Source organism: Sitophilus oryzae, unplaced genomic scaffold (assembly GCF_002938485.1).
Source record: "Sitophilus oryzae breed Bouriz unplaced genomic scaffold, Soryzae_2.0 scaffold_1184_pilon_pilon, whole genome shotgun sequence".
NCBI lineage: Eukaryota > Metazoa > Arthropoda > Insecta > Coleoptera > Curculionidae > Sitophilus > Sitophilus oryzae.
The window spans coordinates 2620754-2644253 of record NW_022145820.1 but is presented as its reverse complement, the minus strand read 5'-3'; the positions used below and the strand labels follow the sequence as shown (position 1 = coordinate 2644253).

Here is a 23500-nt window from a genome sequence, read left to right as displayed (position 1 = left end):
TTTTCTTGTTGAATTAAATAATTAGTGGAATATTTTTTTCATTCTTCTTTATATTTTCCTCTCAATATATATGTCAAACGTGCCGTAAACGATTGTATACGATTTCCTCTCTGTACCACACCACTGGCCGCCATCAATGGTCACCGTTAACCGGACTTTTTCGTTTTGTTTACACTTATCTTTTGCTTTTATCACCTCCAGAGTAACAATCTTAAGTTCATCGATGGTACCAGGCCGTGGTGCGCTCGCTCGCCACCACGTCACACCTGTCCGGTTAGTAGCACAGCATCGCATCGTGAAAGTACCCGTTCTACGGCACCGCGTACCATCTCTTCGAGCGAGAGATCGCACGAGTATTTTTAGGAGCTTCCTTGTATTGTACAGTGACCGTCAAAAAGTTCCCAACAAATAGGAAAGAAAAATTATGGAGTTTTTTAAAGAAAGTTTATGCAGCATCAATACAAAATGTCCATTGGTGGTGGTTTTCCTCTCATTATACCAGAATTTTCAATAATAATAGATATTGTAGTAGAAAAACTAGGCAACCAAAATCCAAGATGGCCGCCGTTTGGCTTGTATTACTGTATCTATAAGGATAAAAGAAGTAGCACTAGTAGTACTCTCTACCCTAATAGAAAGTACATTTTCAGGGCTGTTACGGAATTTTACACGATCGTCTTTGGCACTAAAATTTGTGTAAGAGTACCAAATTTCAAAAAGATCGGTTACCAATGTTCTTAAGAATAAACAAAATATATTTTTTACCTTTCGAGAGCTGTAATTTCACCCTGTATAATAGTCTACGTTTTCAATGAAAACATTGTCTATGGTAATGTTGTAGCTATTGTTGCTCATTATCTTGGTCTTTCAAGTTCATTTTAATAATGCCTATAAATGCCTATTTTTCGGGATAATCATTTAGCTCCTCTAGCATGGTGATCAGTTCTTGAATGTCAATGTTCAGCAAGACTATATCGACTGCGAATATATGATGGCTAAGGTGTACTCCTGTACTCCATCAATGTTGACCTCTATTTTCCCATTCTAGTTTCTTAAAAGCATTTTCCAGTGCCAGGGTAAATTACTTGGGAGATATGGAATCCCCTTGCCTCACTAGGTACTCACACAAAACCTCAGTCAGTACTAAATGGATTCAGAAGACCTACTTTTGCTTTTGACTACAAAATACCATTCTCCTGTAGTTTCGATAAGTATGGAAGAGATTTCTTTTTTTAGATCGCCGATGTTATCAATCCCCATTTCTTCAGCAATACTTTTGAACGCATCATGCGCCTTGATTATTTTTTTTTCTTTTTGTCACTCCGAGTTCCATAAACATGTATCTAATTGTATTTTTGACACAGACATACACTAATGTAAGAACAATATTGTTTTTTTTGTAAATGTGGTCCGAGATCGATTCGTCGGCGTCGGTTTAATTTTTCCTTTGATGATCCGTCCAAATAAGTACCGATTTCGAGCAGAATAGCCGCACACCGCATAGCACCGACGCACTGCGCAAAGATTCGTACATCAACGCATCAAATCGAACGAATTTTCAGTAGCGGGCTTAAGACTGATGCGCAGCACCGTGAAATTTACAGAGCCCAATTGTGTGGCCTAGTTCGATAGATACTGTCAAGAGATTACTCAACTGATCGACTAGTCCAGCTGTAAACAAAGTTCTTGTTTAGTAATAGAAACTATTTTAGACAGACTTCATTATCAATTTTTTGGGGGCTCTGGACGGTTAGGTCGTAGACTAGACTGGACGGTTAGCGCCGTGTCAATAACGAGAAAAAAATCTTTACTGATAGTTATATGCATTTTTCGTAACGCTAAGATTTTCACTCATTGTCTCGCAATAAATTTAAATATTATCAGTATCCCAACTTTGGCTCAAAAGGCATTTTAGAGAACCAAAATATATACTAGCACAATCAAATTGATTTAAAATCTTTATAAATAAAGTTTTCTTTTCTATGTGACATTGCAGCAAATTGAAAATCTTATAAAATATAATAATAGCTCCTGTATATAGCGTTTAACGCCTTGGGAGTAGGCAAGGTACAGCTTGCCATGCTAGAGCCGTTCGGTATACAAGGAAGGTAATATGGCTAGCATTACGCTTCAACCGCCTATTATTACCTCAGGATTGTGAATCCCAAGTACTCATTTAAGGCTGTGTCGACCTAGGTACCCAAACTATTTTTATTTATTAAAAATAGTCCGCTGATGAAATGCCGGCTGTGGGACTCGAACCCACAACCTTTCGATTGGTAGACGAGAGCTGTACTTCTACGCCACCGGGCACTGGGAAAATCTTATAAAAAATAAAATGTTTACTTTTTGCGAATAGTTACGGAACTGGTACAGTACCTATAGAAAAAATATTCTATAAAAACATAGTTTTAGAGAAAGTATATGAGTTCTTACATATACCGCGAAGATTTTTTTTATATATTTGAAAAAATTATGTTCTTTAAAATTTCTTATGTAGTTCTTGAAAAATTCCTGTAAAATCGTATTCCATTTGCTCAGAATTCGATTGTACTTAAATTTTTCTCTAAGATAATTTTCCACATGTCTTGTAAAATAATTTTAAAGAAACTAAAGTAATAATCTTTGTAAATTACCACATTACCATTACTATAACGTATCAACGTACTTTTATGGCACATTTCAAATTAATTCCACAATCTCCACATTCAAAATTCAATAACTCAATAATAACATATTTTCTCATTTGATGCAAACTTTTTTGCCGACACTGTATATTTAGATTATGGTATCAAGATGGATTTGGAGAAAACTACGATTGCAGGGTTTCTTCCATCGATGATCGAATTTGCGAAAAGGAGAAACTCGTGGTGTAGATTTTATTTATTTATATATTTCATGATGGTTTATATACAAAATGTAAAATGTACAACGTGATATTATAAATTAATAAGTATACATATCATGTGGAGTGTTGCATCGCCGATCTAGGCATAAAAAAATGTATTTTAAAGATGATTAATAAAAAATACCATTTTATTTTTGAGGGGGGAGCCTGTATAAAACGTTTTTAAGACCTAACATTGTCATGAAGCTTTCAAGTAAGCAATAAAAACTCATTTGTTCAATTTGAGTATTATATCCTTATGTCAAAATAAAAAAGAAACGTAGGATAGTTACCTATTATTCACAGCTGCATATATAGTAGGAGTTACGTACTGTAATATTTTGGTTAAGTGACACAAACGTAAACTGTATTTTTGAAACCTACTCTTATTATCATCAATTACTTACAAGTAGACTATTTAGTTTTAATATGATAATGACAGAAATAAATACCAACAAACATGCATGCTTTTCTATTCGAGTTAAAATTTTAATTTGTTTAAAAATGTCCACAAAACAAATATGTTTAACCCTAGTATGCTAAATGTTCTTTAATAACTGTTTATATCACCAATTATTTTACAGTTACAGAAATTAGATGTTAATTTTAAACTGTGACAACTAATGGTACATTTACTGTTTAATTACTGGTTGATTATATATGTAGAATACACAGATACTAGATCCTTAGAAAAATAATTTAGAAATGTCTGAGTCAGTTTAATTGGAGGCAAACAAAAATAAACATAAATAAAAAGACCAGTTGAAACATATGATAGCGAAATATGGACCATGGCGGCACAAGACTACTACTCCATCGATTTGAAAGGAAGATCCTTATGAAATACTTGTATTCTGGCACAAACAAGTATTGAAGTCCAGGGTATGCACGAACAACGAATGATATTATAATAAACCAAGTATAGTTCAAGAAATCAAATCAAACAAAATAAGATAGCTGGTACATGACTTAATATTAGTCAAAATGGTCTGAGAAAAAGCCCCTAACAAGCTTGGAACACCCTCAAAAGGAAAACTCCACTCCTCTCAAGTTGTGAGTTGACTCAATACTTGTGAGTTGTGTCTCAAACATTCTTGGTATCTATGTTTGAGACACAACTCACTGTAGTATTGAGCAACAAAATTGAGTAACATTGGTAATTTATAAAAAACAGCTTTTTAAATTATATTATTTCGTTATTTCAAAACTGTAAAACATTACAAAAAAAGACAAGAATGTTTTTTAAGCTAGTCAGAGTGGTTTATGTTATAGTGCATAATAAAGTGAATAATGCTAAATCATCCGCAATCTGGTCATATGGTTCTTCTTTCTCTTTCGTTAATTCAGTCAAGTCTATTACTTCGAAATTGATAACTTCTTCCATTTCTTTCTCAGCAGCCTCTCCCATTCTTGGATGTTCTTCCATTTAGTAAATTATAATTATAGGCAATGTAAGTAAGTTTTCCGGCTCTGTTTCTTCTTGGCCGATGAACAAATCCATTAGGTAGTACTAAAGATTCTTTCGGTTGCGGCTGTTGACGATGGTAAATTTAAAACGTTTACAGCCAACATATTCATTTTAAAGCTGAAGCAAATTCCTACCAACCAGACAAGTTCAAGCGATTTCTTTAGCAAAAATATTACCTCTAATTTTGTATTGTACCAGTTGGTGCTACAATAATGAGATCTACTAGTGAAAAATACTTTGGATGATGCCTTTGCAGTTTCATAGATGAACTCCGTTGCAATTAAATTTTCAGCTTAAGTTAAATTTTCGCCGCGTATGTTTGGTTATAATAGGTAGGCAGAAAAATGAGCAGATCTTAAACATTTTCCGACCTAGCAACGGATAAATCTGATACTTTCCTACATAATATAGACCTTATTTCAAAAAAGCAGGTAAAAATTGTTGAGATTGTTGACCCGTTAGCTTCAAAAATTGTTAACCACTTAGAGATTGGCTTAAACAAATCATAAACTGCTTGTGTTTGTAGCCAAAATTCGTTTCAGAAGGCTTACTGTGTATGGTGTAAGAACATCAGAAATACATGGGCTATTATCAGTTCATAAGCTTTTTAATGAGTGTTTAGTGTCCAAAAAGCTGTTTAGACAATAAACAAAGCAGTAAAAAAAAGAAAAGAGTAGAGCGGGAAAAGAACAATATTTCCAATGTTACCGATCTTGCGGTAATATTACGTAATATTATCAAAATTTCCGGTAATATTACCTTTTACATCACTAGGTATGACTGATATCAGAGATAGAGAACTAACCGGGAGTAAAACCGTCTCAACTGGCTTTTGTCAACGCACTTAGATTGTATGATGAGTTATGACCACTTTGGCACCCACAACTTCGATGACGTGACGACATTTGCCTGAACTCTGGGGATCAATTGGGAAAAGACCGCTCAGGACGAGGGAAGGAGAACTGTTGAACAGTAGAGCCATGGGTGATGGTTGTTTCATACAGGATATAGAGATTTGTATTTTAAGCTACCCTAATAAAATTGCCGATAATTTATATTAGTCCTTATAATTCTAGAAAAAAATAATGCAAAACAATGATATTCAAGGTCAGCACTGCAAGCAGAATTTGTCATCCATTATTTTGACTCAGGCACTTTCAATGAACAATAATTTTTAAATAGCTTATTTTCCTTTATCGGATATTTTCCATATTTTCACCGTCGTCGCGTCGTCCACAGATGCGATAAGAAAGCCGTTAATTCGTTTTGCGGTATTTTTCATGACAAATAAGAAAATTAAATGCACAACAACAGGGCTGACTATAAAAATTTTAGAATAGAATTTCTAGAAGGCGATTACACATTATACAGTCCAGAAGTAATCGTCCATTAAAATAAAACAACAAATGCGTTGTTATTATTTAATTTAAAACATTTATCACAGTTTGTTGGTGCTGCGATAAGTAGGGGGATATTCTAGAAATAGTGTGGTGACCGTGAAGCCAGCTTTTGTTGTTCTTTAAAAATAGATCTTTCCATTGCTGCTGTTATCGCGAATATTAATTAATTCCTTATTTTTGTACATAGAAAATCAAATTTTATGGGAATAAAAGAAATTAAAGCCAATAGAAGGTACTATGGAATAAACCATTAAAAATTCGGCCAAACCGTGTTGAGAGATAGATCTTTTATCAATATCATCTTTTATAATAATCTTCTCAATATAATAAAACAGTTCAAAAATATAGAGACAGCAAAGAGAGATAAAGCAGAGAATAATGCAATATTGAATGAACAATAATGCACATTTTTATAAAAATTATAAATAAGTATTTAATTACTTAAGAAAATTACTTGAAAAAATTCATATCTAAAAAAATAACGAATCTTTTAGTAAATAGTAACATGTAATTTAAAGAAAAAAATGTAAATATTTAACAGTAATCTCAAGAACTCTTCAAACACATGATTATAATATGATGGCTTAGCATATCTATATTCCTTACATACTGACTCTGATACTGAGTACGTTTTAATAAACTAATACCGTATGAACGAAAAAAACGGCACCCAGTTAGCTGGGATATGACAATCTAACTGAGAAATTACAATCAATGTCATTTCCCATAGAAAATGACAGCAATATTCATTTGACAGCCATCGATGACGCCGCACATTGATGCAGAAGTTCCCAATAGCGGCAAAAAATCAAAATATCAGAAGTATTTTTTTAATTATAATTTCACTCATATACTTTCTAATAGTCCATATTTTCAGAATCGTGAAGATTTTTGAATAAAAACGGGGCCGTTATTAATCCCTGATAAGAAATGTTCGAGCATATAAAATTATTAGCTGAAGCTAAACTATTTTGATTGAATTTTGATTAAATAAAATTAGTGCATTTAACGTTGGTGATAAATTAGCTAAAAACTGATGGTACTCTGAAAAAATACAATGTTTTAAACTGTTTTCCCTCATGACAATTCTAGTTTCATTACCTTCGTTGTATACCGAACGGCTCTAGCATGGCAAGCTGTACCTTGCTACGCAAAAGGCGTTAAACGCTATATACGGGAGCTATTACTATATATTATTATTATTAGAAAGAAAACTGGTAATATATTTTTTTCTTATTCAATTTAATTTTCGATATACAGGGTATTCAAATTTAAAAATAATTTTTTAATGTGTAATTTTAAATAGCTTTTCCCAGTTAAGCCTAAGTTTTTATTAATTTTGTTCTTATATGACATTAAACTTAATATTATTAGAAATCTCATTAATTTTGAATAATTATTGTTAATATAAACTACAAAGATGTGTCAATGGGTCTATGATGCATCAACATTCAGTCAACAACTTTTGTCAAGAATGTCATGCATCTTCTACTAATTTTCTCGGATATAGTAAGAGATCACCAAGTCAAGTAAAATGGAACAGCATCCTGAGCCTCTTAAACTTAAAAGCGTATTTTGTTTCCAAAAATACGTTTCTACAGAATAGTTTTATGTCCACGGATTATTGAGACACCTTGTCAAATTATACAGGGTGAGTCTTAAGTACGGGACAATATTTTCAGGGCTGGTATATCTCGATTAAAGGAACATTTTCTCTTTACCATTTTTTAAATAAGTCCAAAATAGCTAAGTTATTTTACATTGGGAATTAAAGAAACAATATTTTGTGCTTAAATTTGTGAGAAATATTGAATTTTTTTGTGAGAGAAATATTGAATTTGACTTTTTTAATCTACTACCTGTGTTGCCATATTATCAATACCTATATTTTTTAACTCAAAAATAAAAAATAAATAAAAATTTTCAACATTTTCCTTTTTGAAATATACCAGCCCTAAAAATTACCTCACCCGGTACATACGTTCTAATTTTGGCTATAAATATTAAACTTTATTCCAAACTAACATCATCAAATAGAAAAAAACTAGTCAGAATTTTGGCTATGCTTAATAAATTTTTATAGATTTTACTTCGGTGTGCTAAAAGAAGTGAACGCACAAAAAACGTTCATCAAAAAAATGACTATATACGCACAAAATCGATCACATTTCGTAGAATAGTGTTGAAACGTGTAAAGCCGTTATATTCATACATGTAAAATCAAAAGTGTTTTGTTAAAAAATTAGGAAGAAAAATGAGTGAAAGTGATTCTGGAAAAGACAGTCCCTGTCTGGAGTTCAGGTTACATAATTTTGATAGTTTTATTTGGTTTCAGATAAGTTGTTAAGTCCAAGTATTTTTTCTTTTGGAATTTCATAATGTTGAACACATTTTTTTGTTTAAATTAATTTATAATACTTTAAAACAAAGTAAGTAAAACAAAATTTCAAGTTTTTTTCGTAAAGGAGTGAAAATTTCAACTGTCTAGCTATAACGGTTCATAAGATAGACCTTTGTGACAGACGGACGGATAGCGAAGTCTTAGTAATAGGTTTTTACCCTTTGGGTACGGAACCCTAAAATTAACGATAATCGAAAAAAATGTTAAATGTTTGTGGCAAGTTTATTTTGCTCTTAAAAATTAGCCAAGGCATTTGTTGACATGAGTCAAAAAATAAAATATTCAGGAGACATGGTTCTGACCGAAAATAATATGTTTGTTCCAACCGGACGAGAGAACCGTCCTAGAACGGTAATTTCCTATCAGTCAATTCATTTGTTAATCTTGACAAACGATCAAACTTTTCAAACAATAAGTGGGCGAATAGAAATTACCGTCCCAGGATCGGTTCTCGGTCCGGTTGGAACGAACCTGATGTTTTAGAAAAATTTGCTCATGAAATTATTGTACAGGGTGTTTTAAAGATACAGTAAAAAACAATTCTTCGATTAACCCTATATAATAAGTCAAATACTAAAATTTATAATAAATTGAGTTTACGAATTTAAAGTTGATACATTTATATACAGTTTGTTAAAAAAATCAAGGAAATAGGGCTAAAAATAAAAATATATACAGGGTGTCCCAGAAATAAGTGCAAGTATTTTAAGGGGTGGTAGATCTCGATAAAAGAAACATATATTTTCTTTGTCGTTTTCCAAATAAGTCAAAAATAACGGAGTTATTCTGCATTGAAAATTTCAAAGATAATATATAGTTTTTGCTGAAATGTTGAGAGCCACTGGATCTTTTCTGGATTTTCTTTCTTGTAAATTTAATCTACTACCTATGTTGCCATATTGTCAAGAAATTATGTTTTTCAACTAAAAACTAAAAAAAAAATTCAATTTTTTTTTCAAAATATCCCGAATTTTCAAAAATTTTGTTTTTCGCGGAAAAAACCTCATAGGCGTGTTTCTGGGGTTGAACTATACTCCCAATTAAAATACTTGCACTTATTTCTGGGACACCCTGTATACAGGGTGGTCCGAACTGTTTTCCGGAAACTTCGGCAACATATTCTGCAGATAAAAATAAGTAAATCATTTCGTATAAATGTATGCCCGAAAATGCTTAGTTTTGGAGATACAGGTTGTAGAAGTTTCATTTTTAATTCGATTTTTTCGAATAATTTCTAAAGTAACGTCAATATTTGGATGAAAATTGGTGTCTGGAAGTTCTTGATATGATAAATTTGATTTTGATGTCATCATGACTCTAATTTGTAGGGGGCGCCACTTACATGTATTTGAACTGTTATGGAGAGTGATAACTTTTCGTCCGTACCTGTATAAAACTACTAAGTGAAAAAATATACATTTCGTGATTTTTTATGTAAAAAACGTCTCTTGATAAAAATCGCTACGAGCAACCGTTCTAAAGATATTTAGAATGGAAATAGTCAATACATGTCATTATTGACTAAAAATAAACATGTTGAGTAGATATAGTTATTTGACTGAAGTGGTATATTTGGGAACTTTTTATTTTCCTTCGAAAAAATGATGATAAAACAGTTTCTGTTGAACTTTTGGTACAAAAACATTTCAAATTTATGATTTCAGCGTAATAACTATTTAGTCAACATGTTTAATTTATGTCAAAGATGACGGGTATTGATAATTTCGATTCTAAATATCTCGAGAACTCTTAGCGATTTTTACCAAGAGACTTTTTTGCGTAAAAAACGTTGTAAATTTATGGTACTCGGTAGTTTTATACAGGTACAGACAAAAAGTTATTACACTTCAACCGAGTTAAAAAATATGTAGGTGGCCTACTCTTCAAGTAGGAGTCATATTGACATCAAAATCAAATTTCTCATGTCAAAAAACTCCCAGGCACCAATTTTCATCCAAATAATGACCTTACTTCAAAAATTATTTGGAAAAAATCGAAATAAAAATGAAACTTCTACACCCTGTATCTCAAAAACTAAGCATTTTAGGACATACATTTATACGAACTTTTTTACTTATTTTTATCTGCAGAATATGCTGCCGAAGTTTCCGAAATACAGTTCGGGCCACCCTGTATATAACATTTTAAACTTGACCAAAAATTTCTCTGTTGCCTTTTTTTGCATTTGAGTCTATAAAAACGATAAATATCAAATAAAACTTGAGGAATCAGCAAATTGAAGCCAGAAAATAGCCAAAGAAATAAAAGAAAAACAATAATCAGTTGACACCCGGTCTTATTACGCAGGTCAGTCTGTGCTTGATGGAACACATTTTTTTTAGTGCGCCTAAGTGTAACCAAGAACAGTTTTCTGCTATGTTGGAACAAACTTATTGTACGCAACCTTAAAAATACTATTTAAAGCAATGTTTTACTTTACTAGCAGACCAAAACCCACTTTCTTCCATCCAAAGATATTGGACAATGACAGAAATACCGCACTTCACTACGCAGCAGCCAGGGGAGATGACGAATCGGTGGTTGAATACCTGGAGAAAAACTCTACAACTGTCGACCCAGAAAATTACCTGGGATGGACTCCGCTAATGATGGCCTGCAGAAGGGGACATCTATCCACCGTCAAAATTCTTCTTGATTACAGAGCCAACGCAACTTTATATAATAAATATGGTAAACGTTGTTTTGTTTAAGTATCCATTTAGACTAGTTTTATATTAATTTTTATATACCGGGTGCGTCTCAAAAATGGTTCATCCCTATAACTTTTTTATTTTTTTTTAGATAAAAAACCAGATTTGGTATGTGGTATGTTGGTAAAAATTATTACAACTTGTAATTTTTAAACGGCACCTTTGGTATTTTTGTACTTTATTCGAGAGAAAATGACACTCTGAATAGAATGACATAACATATGTCAACTTTTGACATTCTCGTTTAAAAAAATTATATTTTAAATTTCAATCTAAAATGGCTCTGCTATAAACACTAATTTTTAATAAAGCAGCCTTGGAAAAATAGATTTTATCGTCTAATGTTTTTAGTATCTTATCCTGGCCGGTTAAAAGATGCCCAAATCGTATTTGTAATCATGTCTCAATTTTTTCAAATGGAACAATGCGGTGGCTCAATACCATATTTGAAAAAAGCATTTTTTTAAGAATAATTTGGCACCACACGCTTGGTATTTCGAGTCAAATGGTCGTTATGAACTGCATGTTACAATTTCAAATAAACCATATGTAAAAATGTCAAAAGTTGACATATGACATGTTCAGAGTGTCATTTTCTATCGAATAAAGTAGAAATATACCGAGGAGGCCATTTAAAAATCAAAAGTTGTACTAATTTCCGATGAAACAGGAAGTGAAAATAAAAAATAGGATGTTCCATTTAAAAAAACATTATGTTATATCCGCCACGCTGTTTTAAAGCACCCTGTATACTCTGCAATAATTTTAAAATGTGCACATTAACCTTCCCTATAACTTTTCTGTTTAACATTTTTTGTACATCTCCAAACAAATCAGATAATGGACTTTACTCTATCGTACCCTATCGTACAGATTTATTTTTATTGGAGATATTTGCTTTTGGAGCGGACAGTTAATTTACTGCAATATAAGAGCATTAAAAGTAGGCCTTTTACAGGGTGAGTCTTAAATAAGTGCAAATATTTTTAGGGGTAGTATAATTCGACTTCAGAAACACGATTATGAGTTTTTTTTCGCGAAAAAAATTTTTAGAAAATTTGGAATTTTTTTTAGTTAAAAAACATAATTTCTTGATAATATGGCAACATAGGGAATAGATTAAATTTACAAGAAGTAGATTAAATTTAGAAGAAATAAAACCCAGAAAAAACCACTGGATGGATCTTTTCTTTCTCAAAATTTAAGCAAAAATTTTTTTTTGGAAATTTTGAAAGTAAAATAACTCGTTTATTTTGGACATATTTGAAAAATGGCAAAGAGAAAATGTGTTTGTTTTATCGAGATCTACCAGCCCTGAAAATATTTACACTTATTTAATACAATATAATAAGTCTTTTATAATCCTACTAATCTTGTGCTCCCTTAGGTACTACCGTATTATCGAAAAAAAATGGCGTCCGGTTGGCTTGGAAGTGAACATCGATGACATTCCCCATATAATTTTACATATAAAATGACAGCGATCTTCATTTCATAGTCATCGCTGACACCGTTTTTTTTATCATACGGTATAATATATGGTTAGCGAAATGCGATTCTAGTGTTAAAAGTAATGTATAAATTTTAAATATTTTTATTGTCTCTCTTTATTCAGACATGAACGTGCTACATCTCTGCATAGCCAGTGGAAATTTGAAACTTGTCGAGTTGATGCTGGAACATCTTCTAACTGGAGGAATATCTAGAAGAATTTTGGAACGAAATTTTTCAACGATTTCATTGGCAATATTATTTCAGCATCATAGCATTTTAGAATTTTTAATGAAGAAAGAATTTGTGATCGATCTTCCCACAGAAATTACAAGTAAGGAAAATACTGTTCGTAATAAAAAAATTAAAACAGTGTGAACAAAATTATTTAAATTATTACAAATATACAGGGTGTCCCAGAAATAAAAGAATAAAATAAGTATTTTAACTGATAGTATAGTTCAACCCCAGAAACACGCATGAGGTTTTTTCGCGAATTGAAAATTCGGAATTTTTGAAAATTTTTTTGGAAATTATTTTAGTTTTTATTTTAAAAAAATAATTTCTTGATAATATGGCAACATAGGTAGTAAATTAAATTGACAAGAAAGATAATCCAGAAAAGATCGAGTGGTTCTGAAAATTTTAGCAAAAAATATTTTTTTTTGGAAATTAAAAATTTTTTTTTTCAAGTAAAACGTGAAAAACGTTAAAGAGAAAATATGTTTCTTTTATCGAGAGCTACCACCCCTTAAAATACTTGCACTTATTTCTAGGACACCCTGTATAGTGCTTCTAGCATAATTATTGCTCGAATAGATCGAATAGACTTTTCCTTTTACAAATATTATGTCGAGAAGTGACCATTTTCATATTTTTTATCATATATTTTATAATTTTGTACTACCTACAGTTTTACGATAATCCACCTATAATAAAAACATATTTGCGAACACTGGACACTATACAGGATGAGTCATAAATAAATACAAATGTTTTTGGTGGTAGCAGATCTCGATAAAAGAAACATATTTTCTCTCTACCGTTTTTGAAATAAGTTGCTTAAATTTTTAGAACCACTGGATCTTTTCTGAGTTTTCTTTCATGTAAATTTAATCTACTAGCATTAAGAAATTATGTTTTTTTAACTAAAAAGAAATCTAAAATTTTTTTCAAAAAATTCCAATTTTCCAAAAAAAAATTTCGTTAAGAAAAATCAATCCTGTTACTAGAGTCGGAATTAATATATACTACCCCTAAAAATATTTGCACTTATTTAAGACTCATCCTGTATAAGAATCATAACAATAATTATTATTAGTTTACAACCAAAGGTTGCAAAGGTCGTATTAAAATTTGATTCAATTTTTAGAGATTACGCCGCTGATGTTCGCTCAAGCAATAGACAACTCGCCCGCAATCTCCCTCCTCCTCCAGAACAAGGCGGACACAAAAACCAAGAACTACCTAGGCCACACAGCCGTTGACATCGCAATTATTCGACAACAGTTAAAGTTCATCAATCCCGACCACAAATTTGTGATGAGCGCTGCGCAAATCGAACAACAGCAACAACAACAGAGCAGACAGCAGCAACAGACCGAAACTCAAAACCAGAACCTCAAAGACATGTTGCAAGGAAAGGGATTGAAGAAGCAGGTCATGTTACAACCCTCGGCTTCGGTAAATCAAGTGCCTGTTATTATGCTTACTCCTGAAATGTTTAATAGCCCGATGACATACGTAGCCTCACCGAATTTACCTATGGCAATGAGGAAGTCTTCGAACGTAAGTCCTATGGACGTACCTCCACCTCCTCCTGTCACTCCGATAACTCCGATGACGTTTGCTTTTCCAACAAGACAGGTATTTTTTCCACCTGAGTTTTCGCCATGCGGAATAGCCTACCAAGGATCGTCTGTGGACGTTTTTAATAATGATTTGTTAAATTCTAGAATTAATTCTTCGACGGGAATGATTTACTCGCCGACGGTTTTCAGTTTTTTGTCACCAAGAATGTAATTTTCGATATTTTATTTTGTTAACTTTTGATGAGAATGTGAACCTATGTTTATGTATTTGTTGCTTTTATATTGTTTATTGTAATTATGCTGACTATTTTTTCTCTGATAAATATATTATCCTTTATTATGACAATTATAAATTTCTTAACATTTTATTATATGTGTTTTTTTGTGTTGAAAAATTAACGAATGTAGCCTGATCTATTATTTTACCTATACCAATATGAAGGTTCTTGAACGTGAATGGTGAATCCTATAGACATATCAGGGGTTCAGAAGTGAACTGGATCAAGTCCTAGAAGATAATTATGGAGAAAATGGGAGTTACAGTTTTTTAATGTTACTTAATTAAAATAAAACAAGCTAGAGAAGAAGACTTGACACAAAATGCTTTAATTTATTACAGTTATATTTTAAATTGTATAATTGCAAACTAAAATAACTCAAAATACAACTGTGGTCATTTTTAAGAATGTTTGTTTATACTTTTTAGAGACACTTTTGAGACATAGCCGGTATACTATATACCTATAGCAAAATGAATAAGGTTCTTGAACATGAATGGTGAATCCTATAGACATAAATATATGTTTGTTCCAACCAGACGAGATATCGAGATGAACCGTCCTAGAACATACATACATACATACATACAGCCGTTACTCGCTGACGAGTATTCGACACACATAAAGAAAATGGTCACGCAAGGCGTTTTCTTTCATGAGCTTTTCTGTGACTGAAAAGCCCGATACGTGATGTTATCTGCCTACCGCACTCCGGACATTCAAAAATCTCATTGCTTTGTTGCCTCTTCACAAACGATCAAATTTATAACAATAAGTGGGCAACTATAATAGAAATTACCGTCCCAGGATCGGTTTTCGGTCCGGTTGGAAAGAACCTTATATCTCCTTCTCTAAATTCTTTACAATCTCTCTAAATTCTTTACAATCAAAACACATCACAAGTCCGTTATTTTTTTAAATATACCGTATGATCAAAAAAAAATGGTGTCCAGATAGCTTGGAAATGACGATCGATGACATTTCTCATATAATTTTACATATGACAGCGATCTTCGTTTCATATAGCCATCGCTGACGCCGTTTTTTTGCGATCATACGGTATAATTATTTTTAAAAAATAAATTAAAAGTATTTTTGCATAATATCACAGAATTTTTGACCATGATATTTTTTTAATAGAAAGTTTATATAAATACATTATTGGTGTCCAAAAATTACCAGAAAGATAAAAGCTTTTAAAAGCTTTTACAATTATTATAAAATACTATGTTGAAGCCTGGCGCATCCGCCACGACATCAAGAAAAAAAGTACTTTTTATTTTTATTTTTAATTAAACGAAAAACAAAAAATCAGGCGACGAGTTATTAGAAGAGCCAATTAGCTATCTTTTAGTAAAAAAAGCAACTTTCTAGAGCAAATCGTTACTTCAGTAGAGACGGCACAGATAAACATTATCATTTTACATATGTAGATAGGCAAAATACCTGTGAAAATATACCGTATAATCCAATAAAACGGCGTCCAGTTGGCTTGGAAATGAATATCGATGACACTCCTCATATAATTTATATGAGATATAATTATAATTTTACATATTATAAAATGACAGCAATATTTATTTCATAGCCATCGCTGACGCCGTTTTTTTTCGATCATATTGTACATGAAAAGTGGTGATTTTTCACAAGAATTTGTTGGCATGGAATTTTGTGAAGTAAGGAATATGAATAAGGTTTTTTCTGGGTTTTTTAAGGTTCCCTTGAAGAAATTCGGCTAGAAAATGTATGGCAACCGGCAACACTGAGATAAAGTAAAAAAGCGGTTTATGATGGTAATTTAAAATTAATATGTTTATTTTTTATGTACAAAAACATTTTAAGAAATGCAAAGATGTCGGAACATGGATCAGCTTTGCAAACTTATAATCAAGAATTAGTTAAATGTGAGTTAATTGATTGTCTTTCCTACTAATAAAATAATTGGTGATATTCCCATTAAGCAAAATTTTATTTTAGGCCTCGAACACTTAAAGTTAGAAAGAAATGAGTTAGTAGAAGTAATTCGTCGAGAAGAGGCAGAAAAAATGGTTCTAGAAAAAAATATTCGCATTTTAGAAGACAAACTTTGTAACCTCCAAGACAGATTGCAGCATCATAAAAAAATGTGTGATAATTATGATAAAACAATTAGTGAGACAGACATGGGATATAAGAAGGTACATATAAAATGTAAAATAGCAATTTACCTATTGGGTGTTTGATTTGTTTCGCTTATAGATATTAGAAAGTAGTCTAGCCCTTTTACGATCGGCACAAAATGAAACTAGTAAATTAGTAACAGGGTACGATACTGTCACTGGTTTTCTACAGCACGTAAAAGAAGATTATTAATTTTTTACAGTATTTGTAATTTTAAGTATTTTATTTTTAAGTATTCGCTATAAGTACAATTAATTATTCATAACTATTTTTAAAAATGATACCTACTTTAAATTGGACGGCTTTTTATTAAATTAAAATTAAACATAATGAGAATATTTATTTAATAAAAGGTTTACAAGGTTGTTTATAAATATATCACAAGAGTGTTTAATATAACAAAAACTTTTGTTAATATTCGAGAGAATGTCATACTAAATAAAATATTCAAGCATTTCCTAATATCTTTTGTTCGTTCCACACTTTAAGAAGTTCTTGTGGATCATTATAACCATGTGAAGCAATTGTATACTGATAGTTCACTCTATAATATGGATTTTTATAAAAATGAAAATCATCTGAATGAAATGGTTCAATATCAACTTTATAAGCTAAAATTGCAACATAAATGTCATCAAATCTAAAATGTTTAGTATAAAAACTGGCATAATACATATCTCTCAGAGCCGAATTAGATAAAATGATTGCTCCACCCGATATATAAGGAGGCCATTTATGGTATGGATATTCGCTCAATGGTACATACCTAAAAAACAACAAAAATATTGTTTACCATTATAATATGCATTTCTGAAAACTTACCATTTACTGAAATAATGCCTAAAAGGGACAGAATGAAAACCATAGCCAGCATATAATCTAACGTCATTATCTAACTCAAAATCTAGCAAATCTAATGCTTTTCTTTGGCCTAAATGTGCTTGTATATTTGCAAAGGGTTCTTTCAGATACTCTGGATATTTGGTTGGAAATTTTATGAATCTCAACACATTTTTAGTTGATACATAATAATCATCATCAACAAACATGTAGAATTTAGCTTTTTCACAATATTTAAAAGCCCAATACAGACCAGACATTAACTTATAAGTATTATTGAAATATACATCTGTAAAATTTGCCTGAACTATATCATTAAATTTATGAGATTCTTCTGTAATAAATTTTTGTAAGTGAACATCTTTTATGTTGCCAATAAGAAACACAGTACGGATTCCAACATCAGAAAATCTTCTCTCGAACCCCCAGGAACTTCTTATAGCCAGTCTCTGTTGGAAATTACTTGCAGCTGATTTAACAATGTATATCAGTCGTAGGTCTGTAATATCTTTACATTTTCTATCACAGTTCTTATAATAAATAAAATTATATTCATTAATTGGTGGAACACTGGGAGTTTCATTATGTCTTAATTGGTTAATTAATGGTTCAATATCCCCGTCATAGGGGTAATGAAACCCAGAATAAAAATCAATTTCAAATGCATGATGAAAAACCCCAAAAATTGACAGTACACTAAAACACAAAACAAAGCCAAAAACTATGTATAACTTCTTCAATTTAGATCGACGCCTTAGACACATGGCTTCATATTTTAGACTTAATTAAATAAGCTGTCTGCCCTGCAGTTATATGTATTCAAAAATAGATAAGATGGGAATACATATAAACTAAATTACACAAGATGCATTTATGAATATAATACATTTATATGAGTAAATTATAACCATTTCTATTTTTGAATGTTTTCATGATCCTTTTCTCAAAATCATATCTATGAATTAAATTTTAATCCTTTTGACAAAACCAAAAAGGGAAAAATACAAATTTTTAGTTTTTATAGAAAAAAAAACTAAAACTAGGTTAATGATAATGACAAATGACACAAATGCATACAGATGTCAAGATATAACCACAGAATAATTAAAATATAAAATAGGTATAGATTCATATTTGCTAAAGATTATGTAATCCATATCATGAAGATGGCAACAAAATCAGGGCTGCGTAGTTACATCCTTGTGGATCTACCCGTTGGCTTATTCACATTTTGGCCTGAATAAAAAGATTGTATTTGTCTATAAAAGCTGCCTGTACACAAATAAACATTAATTAATAAGTTTTTCATTTTAAATTTAAGGATTTTAACTAGGTATTTGGCGGTTTGCTGACAATAACTGTTGGCGACATTGCCTGTCAATATTACTTAATCTGTACTAATCTCCATAATCTTAACCACATCTTAACCTTAATTTTTGACAGCTCATAAGCGGTTTTTGCTTGTGATTTGTTGCTTTAAGTAAGTTCATTTTAAGTTCTCACACTTTTTCGATAGTCTTGTGGTCTTATTTCTTCAATATATTTATCTATTTAAGTTTGATTGGGTGGATTGATTACAAACATAATGGCACCTAAAAGAAAAAATATAGAATCCCATTTAAATGAAGTTGCCAAACCAAAAAGAACCAAATTTACACTAGATCAAACAAAATTTCCAAGAAACACTATCAAAGGTGTAATTTTAGTAACAGGGGCAGGTGATGTAGGACAGTTGGGCTTAGGTCCTGACGTCTTAGAAAAATCAAGACCTGCACTAGTTAACCTGACTTCTGAAATCACAGATATATGTGCTGGAGGAATGCATACTGCATGTTTGACAAAAGATGGAAAGGTTTTGACTTTTGGATGTAATGACGAAGGTGCACTGGGTAGAATTACCGATGGACAAGAAGATGCAGAGTTTATACCTGGTGAAGTAGCACTACCAGGAAAAGTTGTTCAAATTTCTACAGGAGACTCCCATACTGTCGCCTTGTTAGATGATGGGCGAGTATTTGCTTGGGGCACTTTCAGAGATTCTCATGGTAATATGGGTATGACGGTAAATGGCAACGAACCATTACCATATGAGATAATAAAAAATCAGCACATAGTTAAAATAGCATCTGGTGCTGATCATATCGTATTTTTGACCATTCAAGGTGAAGTGTGGACATGTGGATGCGCAGAGCAGGGTCAGCTAGGGCGCACTTCTGTTAGAGGTAGCAGTCGAAATGCTAGGAATGGTATTGATAAAGGAAACATAGCAAAGTTAGTTAAACCAGCTCCTATAAATGTAAAACTCAGCTTAAAACTTCATTTTGACAACATATGGGCAGGAATATATTGTACGTTTGTAAAAGTTGCTGATGGCAATGATATTTATGTATTTGGCTTAAATAATTTTAATCAAATTGGTTTGGATATACAAGCACCAGAATTTTTTCCAAAGAAATCATTGGAGTTTTCTAAATATACATGGCAAGTTATTTCCAGTGGTCAACATCATACTATAGGCTTGACTAACGCTGGTAAAGTTTTTACATTAGGGAGAAAGGAATATGGGCGTCTCGGATTAGGGAAAGATTGTGAAGATGCAAAGGTGTTAACAGAAGTAAAAGGTTTATCAGACAAGAAGGTCACAAATATTGCATGTGGATCTTGTACTTCCTTTGCCGTTACAGAGGAAGGTCAGTTGTTTGGTTGGGGCATGGGTTCAAATGGCCAACTTGGTCTTGGAGAAGAAGAAGACTGTTTTGAACCTACTCTCATTCAAAGCAAACAATTAAAAGATAGGAAAGTGATTAGAGTGTCTAGTGGTGGGCAGCACACAGTGATTCTTTGTGAGTCTGACAGTAACAACAAAAACGGACTAACAAATGGGAAATAATGGCTTTTCCAGTTCTAGTTTAAGCTGACAATGCAGTACAATACTATCATTTTCATGTAAGAGTAGTATGTATTCTCATAAGTAGGTATATAAAAGGATGGTTTATTTAATTTACTTAAATTTTACAAGCTTTATAACAAGGAACGCACAGAATATAATTGTTTTTATGTTCATCATTTTGTTTCTTCTAAACCATTACGGTATGTAAGGCCACTATTACACTATCAAATTTCTTTGTCAAAGATCTTTTATAAAAGATATTGATGAAAAATTTGACAATGTTAATATATAATACTTTATAAAATCACACATATTACACTGTCAAATTATTCATAAAATATCTCTTAAATAAAATCTTTGACAAAGAAATTTGATAGTGTACTAGTAGCCTAACCAATTTACTAAGATACTTTCTTATTGTAATAGTATAATTAATTGTAATAGGTACAATTAATAGAAAATTAATTAAAATTATTTGATTATTGCATATTTCTGTTGATCTTTTAAATGCTGCTAAAGTGTATTTACTAAAATATAGTGGTACAGCAGGAGAGTTAAATAAAGTTTGAAGTAGATTAAATAATAAAATATTAATGAATCTTAAAATCAAAATATTCTTCATACAAACCATCATTTTAGGTGCATCGTTACAAAACACATTTGTATCAATTTTGTCTAGACACATTTTTCTGGTTACCAGATATAATGTCCATATTTGTGAAATGTCAAAGTTTATATATATTAAAAAATGAAAATGTTATCCAAGAATTACTTTATTATCATTACCACCTTAAAATGTGCGCTTATATGTAAATAACAGAAATAAATCAATTTGTTTTTGTTGATATTTTTGTTGGACTTTAATACCTGCAATGGTAAATATTGTACATTCTTGGATAATTATGTGAGAAGTAAAATTAGATTTGAAATATTTTTATATTGGCTAATTCTTTATAAAAAAAATTACCTGTTATATCTGATGTAAAGTATGTCCAACAAGTCAGGGAAGATTTCGATAGACAACAGGAAATATATGTATGTGTGCATTAAAATGACAAATGCAACTATCACATAATGTTCTTGTTGGACAGACTATATAGTAACATATTTTTTCAAGTAAATTTGATATATTAATAACTTCTTAATCATTACATATTTTTTAGATTTTAATCGTTAAATGTTTAATATCACTCACTGTCATCTCCTTTGTATTGTATTTAGTATTAATTTTATTAGACGTAACTTTATGAAGTCTGTTATGAACTGAGTTATGTGGTACCTTACTTGTTATTTGAGATTTGTAATTTCCTGCTAAGCTATATTATTGGATTTGAAAATAAAAGTTAATTAACATTTTAACTTTTTTTTATATAGGTACATACCTATTTACCCTTTGATCAGAGAATAGCCTTTGATACTGTGTTTGATACATACCGTACACGGATACCGTATGATCGAAAAAAAAACGGCGTCAGCGATGGCTATATAATTTTTCTTCGTATTTTTTTAAATGAAACACCCAGTATATTATTTTTTCGGTAATGGTGTGGATATTATTTCATTTGCGTATGCGCTGCAGAGTTCTAGGACGGTTCAGAATCGGTAATAACAAGGATCCGAAAAAAGCTCTTGTCAAAAGGCCGGAGAGTCCTAGCAGTCTAGGCCTTTAAAATAAAAAGACGACTATTCTTTTTTTTTTTTTTGCAATACCCCCCCCCCAAAGAAAGGCCAAAGGTAGGTTATTTTCTATAGCCAAAGATTTTAGTTTTGTAAAAAATGTTTCCAGTGTTAATTTATTTAAGAAGGCTACATAAAATTAGATATTCGGAGATAAAAAAGACGCGTAACTTATTTCACTCCGTTTATAGAAATGTGTGGTTGTCTCATTCAACAGCATGTAACTCAAAAACTTCTTTATGTATAAATGATGTTAGCTTAGATGAGTACATTTCACGAATTCAACAAGAGTATGTTGAGATATCAAAAAGCGACAGTTATCTTACAGCATCCAGATATCACGAACTGAAACCAATAATTACTATACTTGAAGAGAGACATACAGTGTTAGGTAATATTTCAAGTTTAAGAGAACTTATAGAGTCAGGTGATCAAGATGTTTCTAACATGGCAAAAGACGAAAAAAGGCAACTTGGAGATAAATTAGAAGAATTGGAAAATAATTTAATTGAAGCAATCTTACCACATAACAAGGAAGATCTGTTTGATTCAATTTTGTTGGAAGTTCAAGCTGGTGTCGGTGGACAAGAAGCTATGCTTTTTGCACAAGAAATGTATGATATGTATTTGGGATTTATTGAATATAAGGGTTGGCACTATGAAATCATAGATTATTTGAAAACTGATATAGGAGGTCTACGTCATGCTTCAGTTTTGGTCGATGGCCCTATGGCTTTTCAATATTTCAAATATGAGGCTGGTGTTCATAGAGTACAACGTATACCAGCCACAGAAAAAGCTGGGAGAGTTCATACCAGCACTGTATCTGTAGTAGCTCTACCCCAACCGAGCGAAATAGATATTACTATAGAACAGAAAGATTTAAGAATTGAAACAAAAAGGTAATATCAGAATACTTTTAAAAGAGATTAGGCACTCTGTATTTCTAGATCATCAGGTGCAGGTGGTCAACATGTTAACACAACAGATAGTGCAGTAAGAATTACTCATTTGCCAACAAACCTTGTGGTAGAATGTCAAGTAGATCGCTCGCAAATAAAGAATAGGAAACTTGCAATGGCAAAGTTGAGAGTACTTCTTTACCAAAAAGAACTGGATGAACAATTGGCTCAAACCGAAGCAACGAGAAAAAGTCAAGTTAGATCAAGTAATCGTAATGAAAAAATCCGTACCTATAATTACAGTCAGGTTTGGGAGAAGTTTTTGATATGTAATTATTTAATAATACCTGCATTACTTTTTAGGATAGAATAACAGATCACAGATTAGAAGGAGTCCATTTTCATAATTTAAAAGTTTTTTTGCAAGGTGGTAATGATTTAGAAGATATGATTCAACAAGTAAATAGACAGTCAAAAATAGATAGTTTATTAAAATTAATTAGAAATAGATAATCGAGTTATTTAAGAATTAGGCAAAAAATTATAAACTAACATTAACTAATAATTATTAAAGAAAAACAAAG

The 23500-nt window shown here is 31.5% G+C and overlaps 5 protein-coding genes across 7 annotated transcripts; 4 read left to right on the top strand and 1 right to left on the bottom strand.

The window, feature by feature from the left end:
- The first annotated feature begins 7858 nt into the window (after positions 1–7858).
- LOC115891539 (serine/threonine-protein phosphatase 6 regulatory ankyrin repeat subunit B-like) lies at positions 7859–14537 on the top strand. 2 transcript variants are annotated; one of them, XM_030912023.1, is made up of 4 exons: positions 7859–8056; positions 10600–10847; positions 12483–12692; positions 13731–14537. In XM_030912023.1, exons 1-4 carry the CDS (start codon positions 8010–8012, stop codon positions 14378–14380), a joined length of 1155 nt encoding a protein of 384 aa, XP_030767883.1. In that variant the 5' UTR covers positions 7859–8009; the 3' UTR covers positions 14381–14537. The 2 variants fall into 2 exon arrangements, with proteins under 2 accessions (XP_030767883.1, XP_030767885.1); XM_030912025.1 differs by having other exon boundaries at positions 7861–8056; positions 10603–10847.
- Positions 14538–16213: 1676 nt separating this feature from the next.
- LOC115891536 (13 kDa deflagellation-inducible protein-like) lies at positions 16214–17064 on the top strand. Its single transcript, XM_030912021.1, has 3 exons — positions 16214–16351; positions 16425–16624; positions 16686–17064. The coding sequence occupies exons 1-3, from the start codon at positions 16270–16272 to the stop codon at positions 16797–16799; spliced, it is 396 nt and encodes a 131-aa protein (XP_030767881.1). The 5' UTR covers positions 16214–16269; the 3' UTR covers positions 16800–17064.
- LOC115891535 (beta-1,3-galactosyltransferase brn) lies at positions 17003–18510 on the bottom strand. Of its 2 annotated transcripts, XM_030912020.1 has the most exons (3): positions 17430–18510; positions 17281–17373; positions 17080–17218 (listed from the first exon to the last, which is right to left on the bottom strand). In XM_030912020.1, exons 1-3 carry the CDS (start codon positions 18209–18211, stop codon positions 17212–17214), a joined length of 882 nt encoding a protein of 293 aa, XP_030767880.1. In that variant the 5' UTR covers positions 18212–18510; the 3' UTR covers positions 17080–17211. The 2 variants fall into 2 exon arrangements, with proteins under 2 accessions (XP_030767879.1, XP_030767880.1); XM_030912019.1 differs by having other exon boundaries at positions 17003–17373.
- A 182-nt stretch (positions 18511–18692) lies between these two features.
- On the top strand, positions 18693–21690 carry LOC115891533 (regulator of chromosome condensation). Its single transcript, XM_030912017.1, has 2 exons — positions 18693–18927; positions 19004–21690. Exon 2 carries the CDS (start codon positions 19033–19035, stop codon positions 20335–20337), a length of 1305 nt encoding a protein of 434 aa, XP_030767877.1. The 5' UTR covers positions 18693–18927; positions 19004–19032; the 3' UTR covers positions 20338–21690.
- A 374-nt stretch (positions 21691–22064) lies between these two features.
- On the top strand, positions 22065–23500 carry LOC115891534 (peptide chain release factor 1-like, mitochondrial). The gene is made up of 3 exons (XM_030912018.1): positions 22065–22916; positions 22965–23223; positions 23280–23500. The coding sequence occupies exons 1-3, from the start codon at positions 22114–22116 to the stop codon at positions 23427–23429; spliced, it is 1212 nt and encodes a 403-aa protein (XP_030767878.1). The 5' UTR covers positions 22065–22113; the 3' UTR covers positions 23430–23500.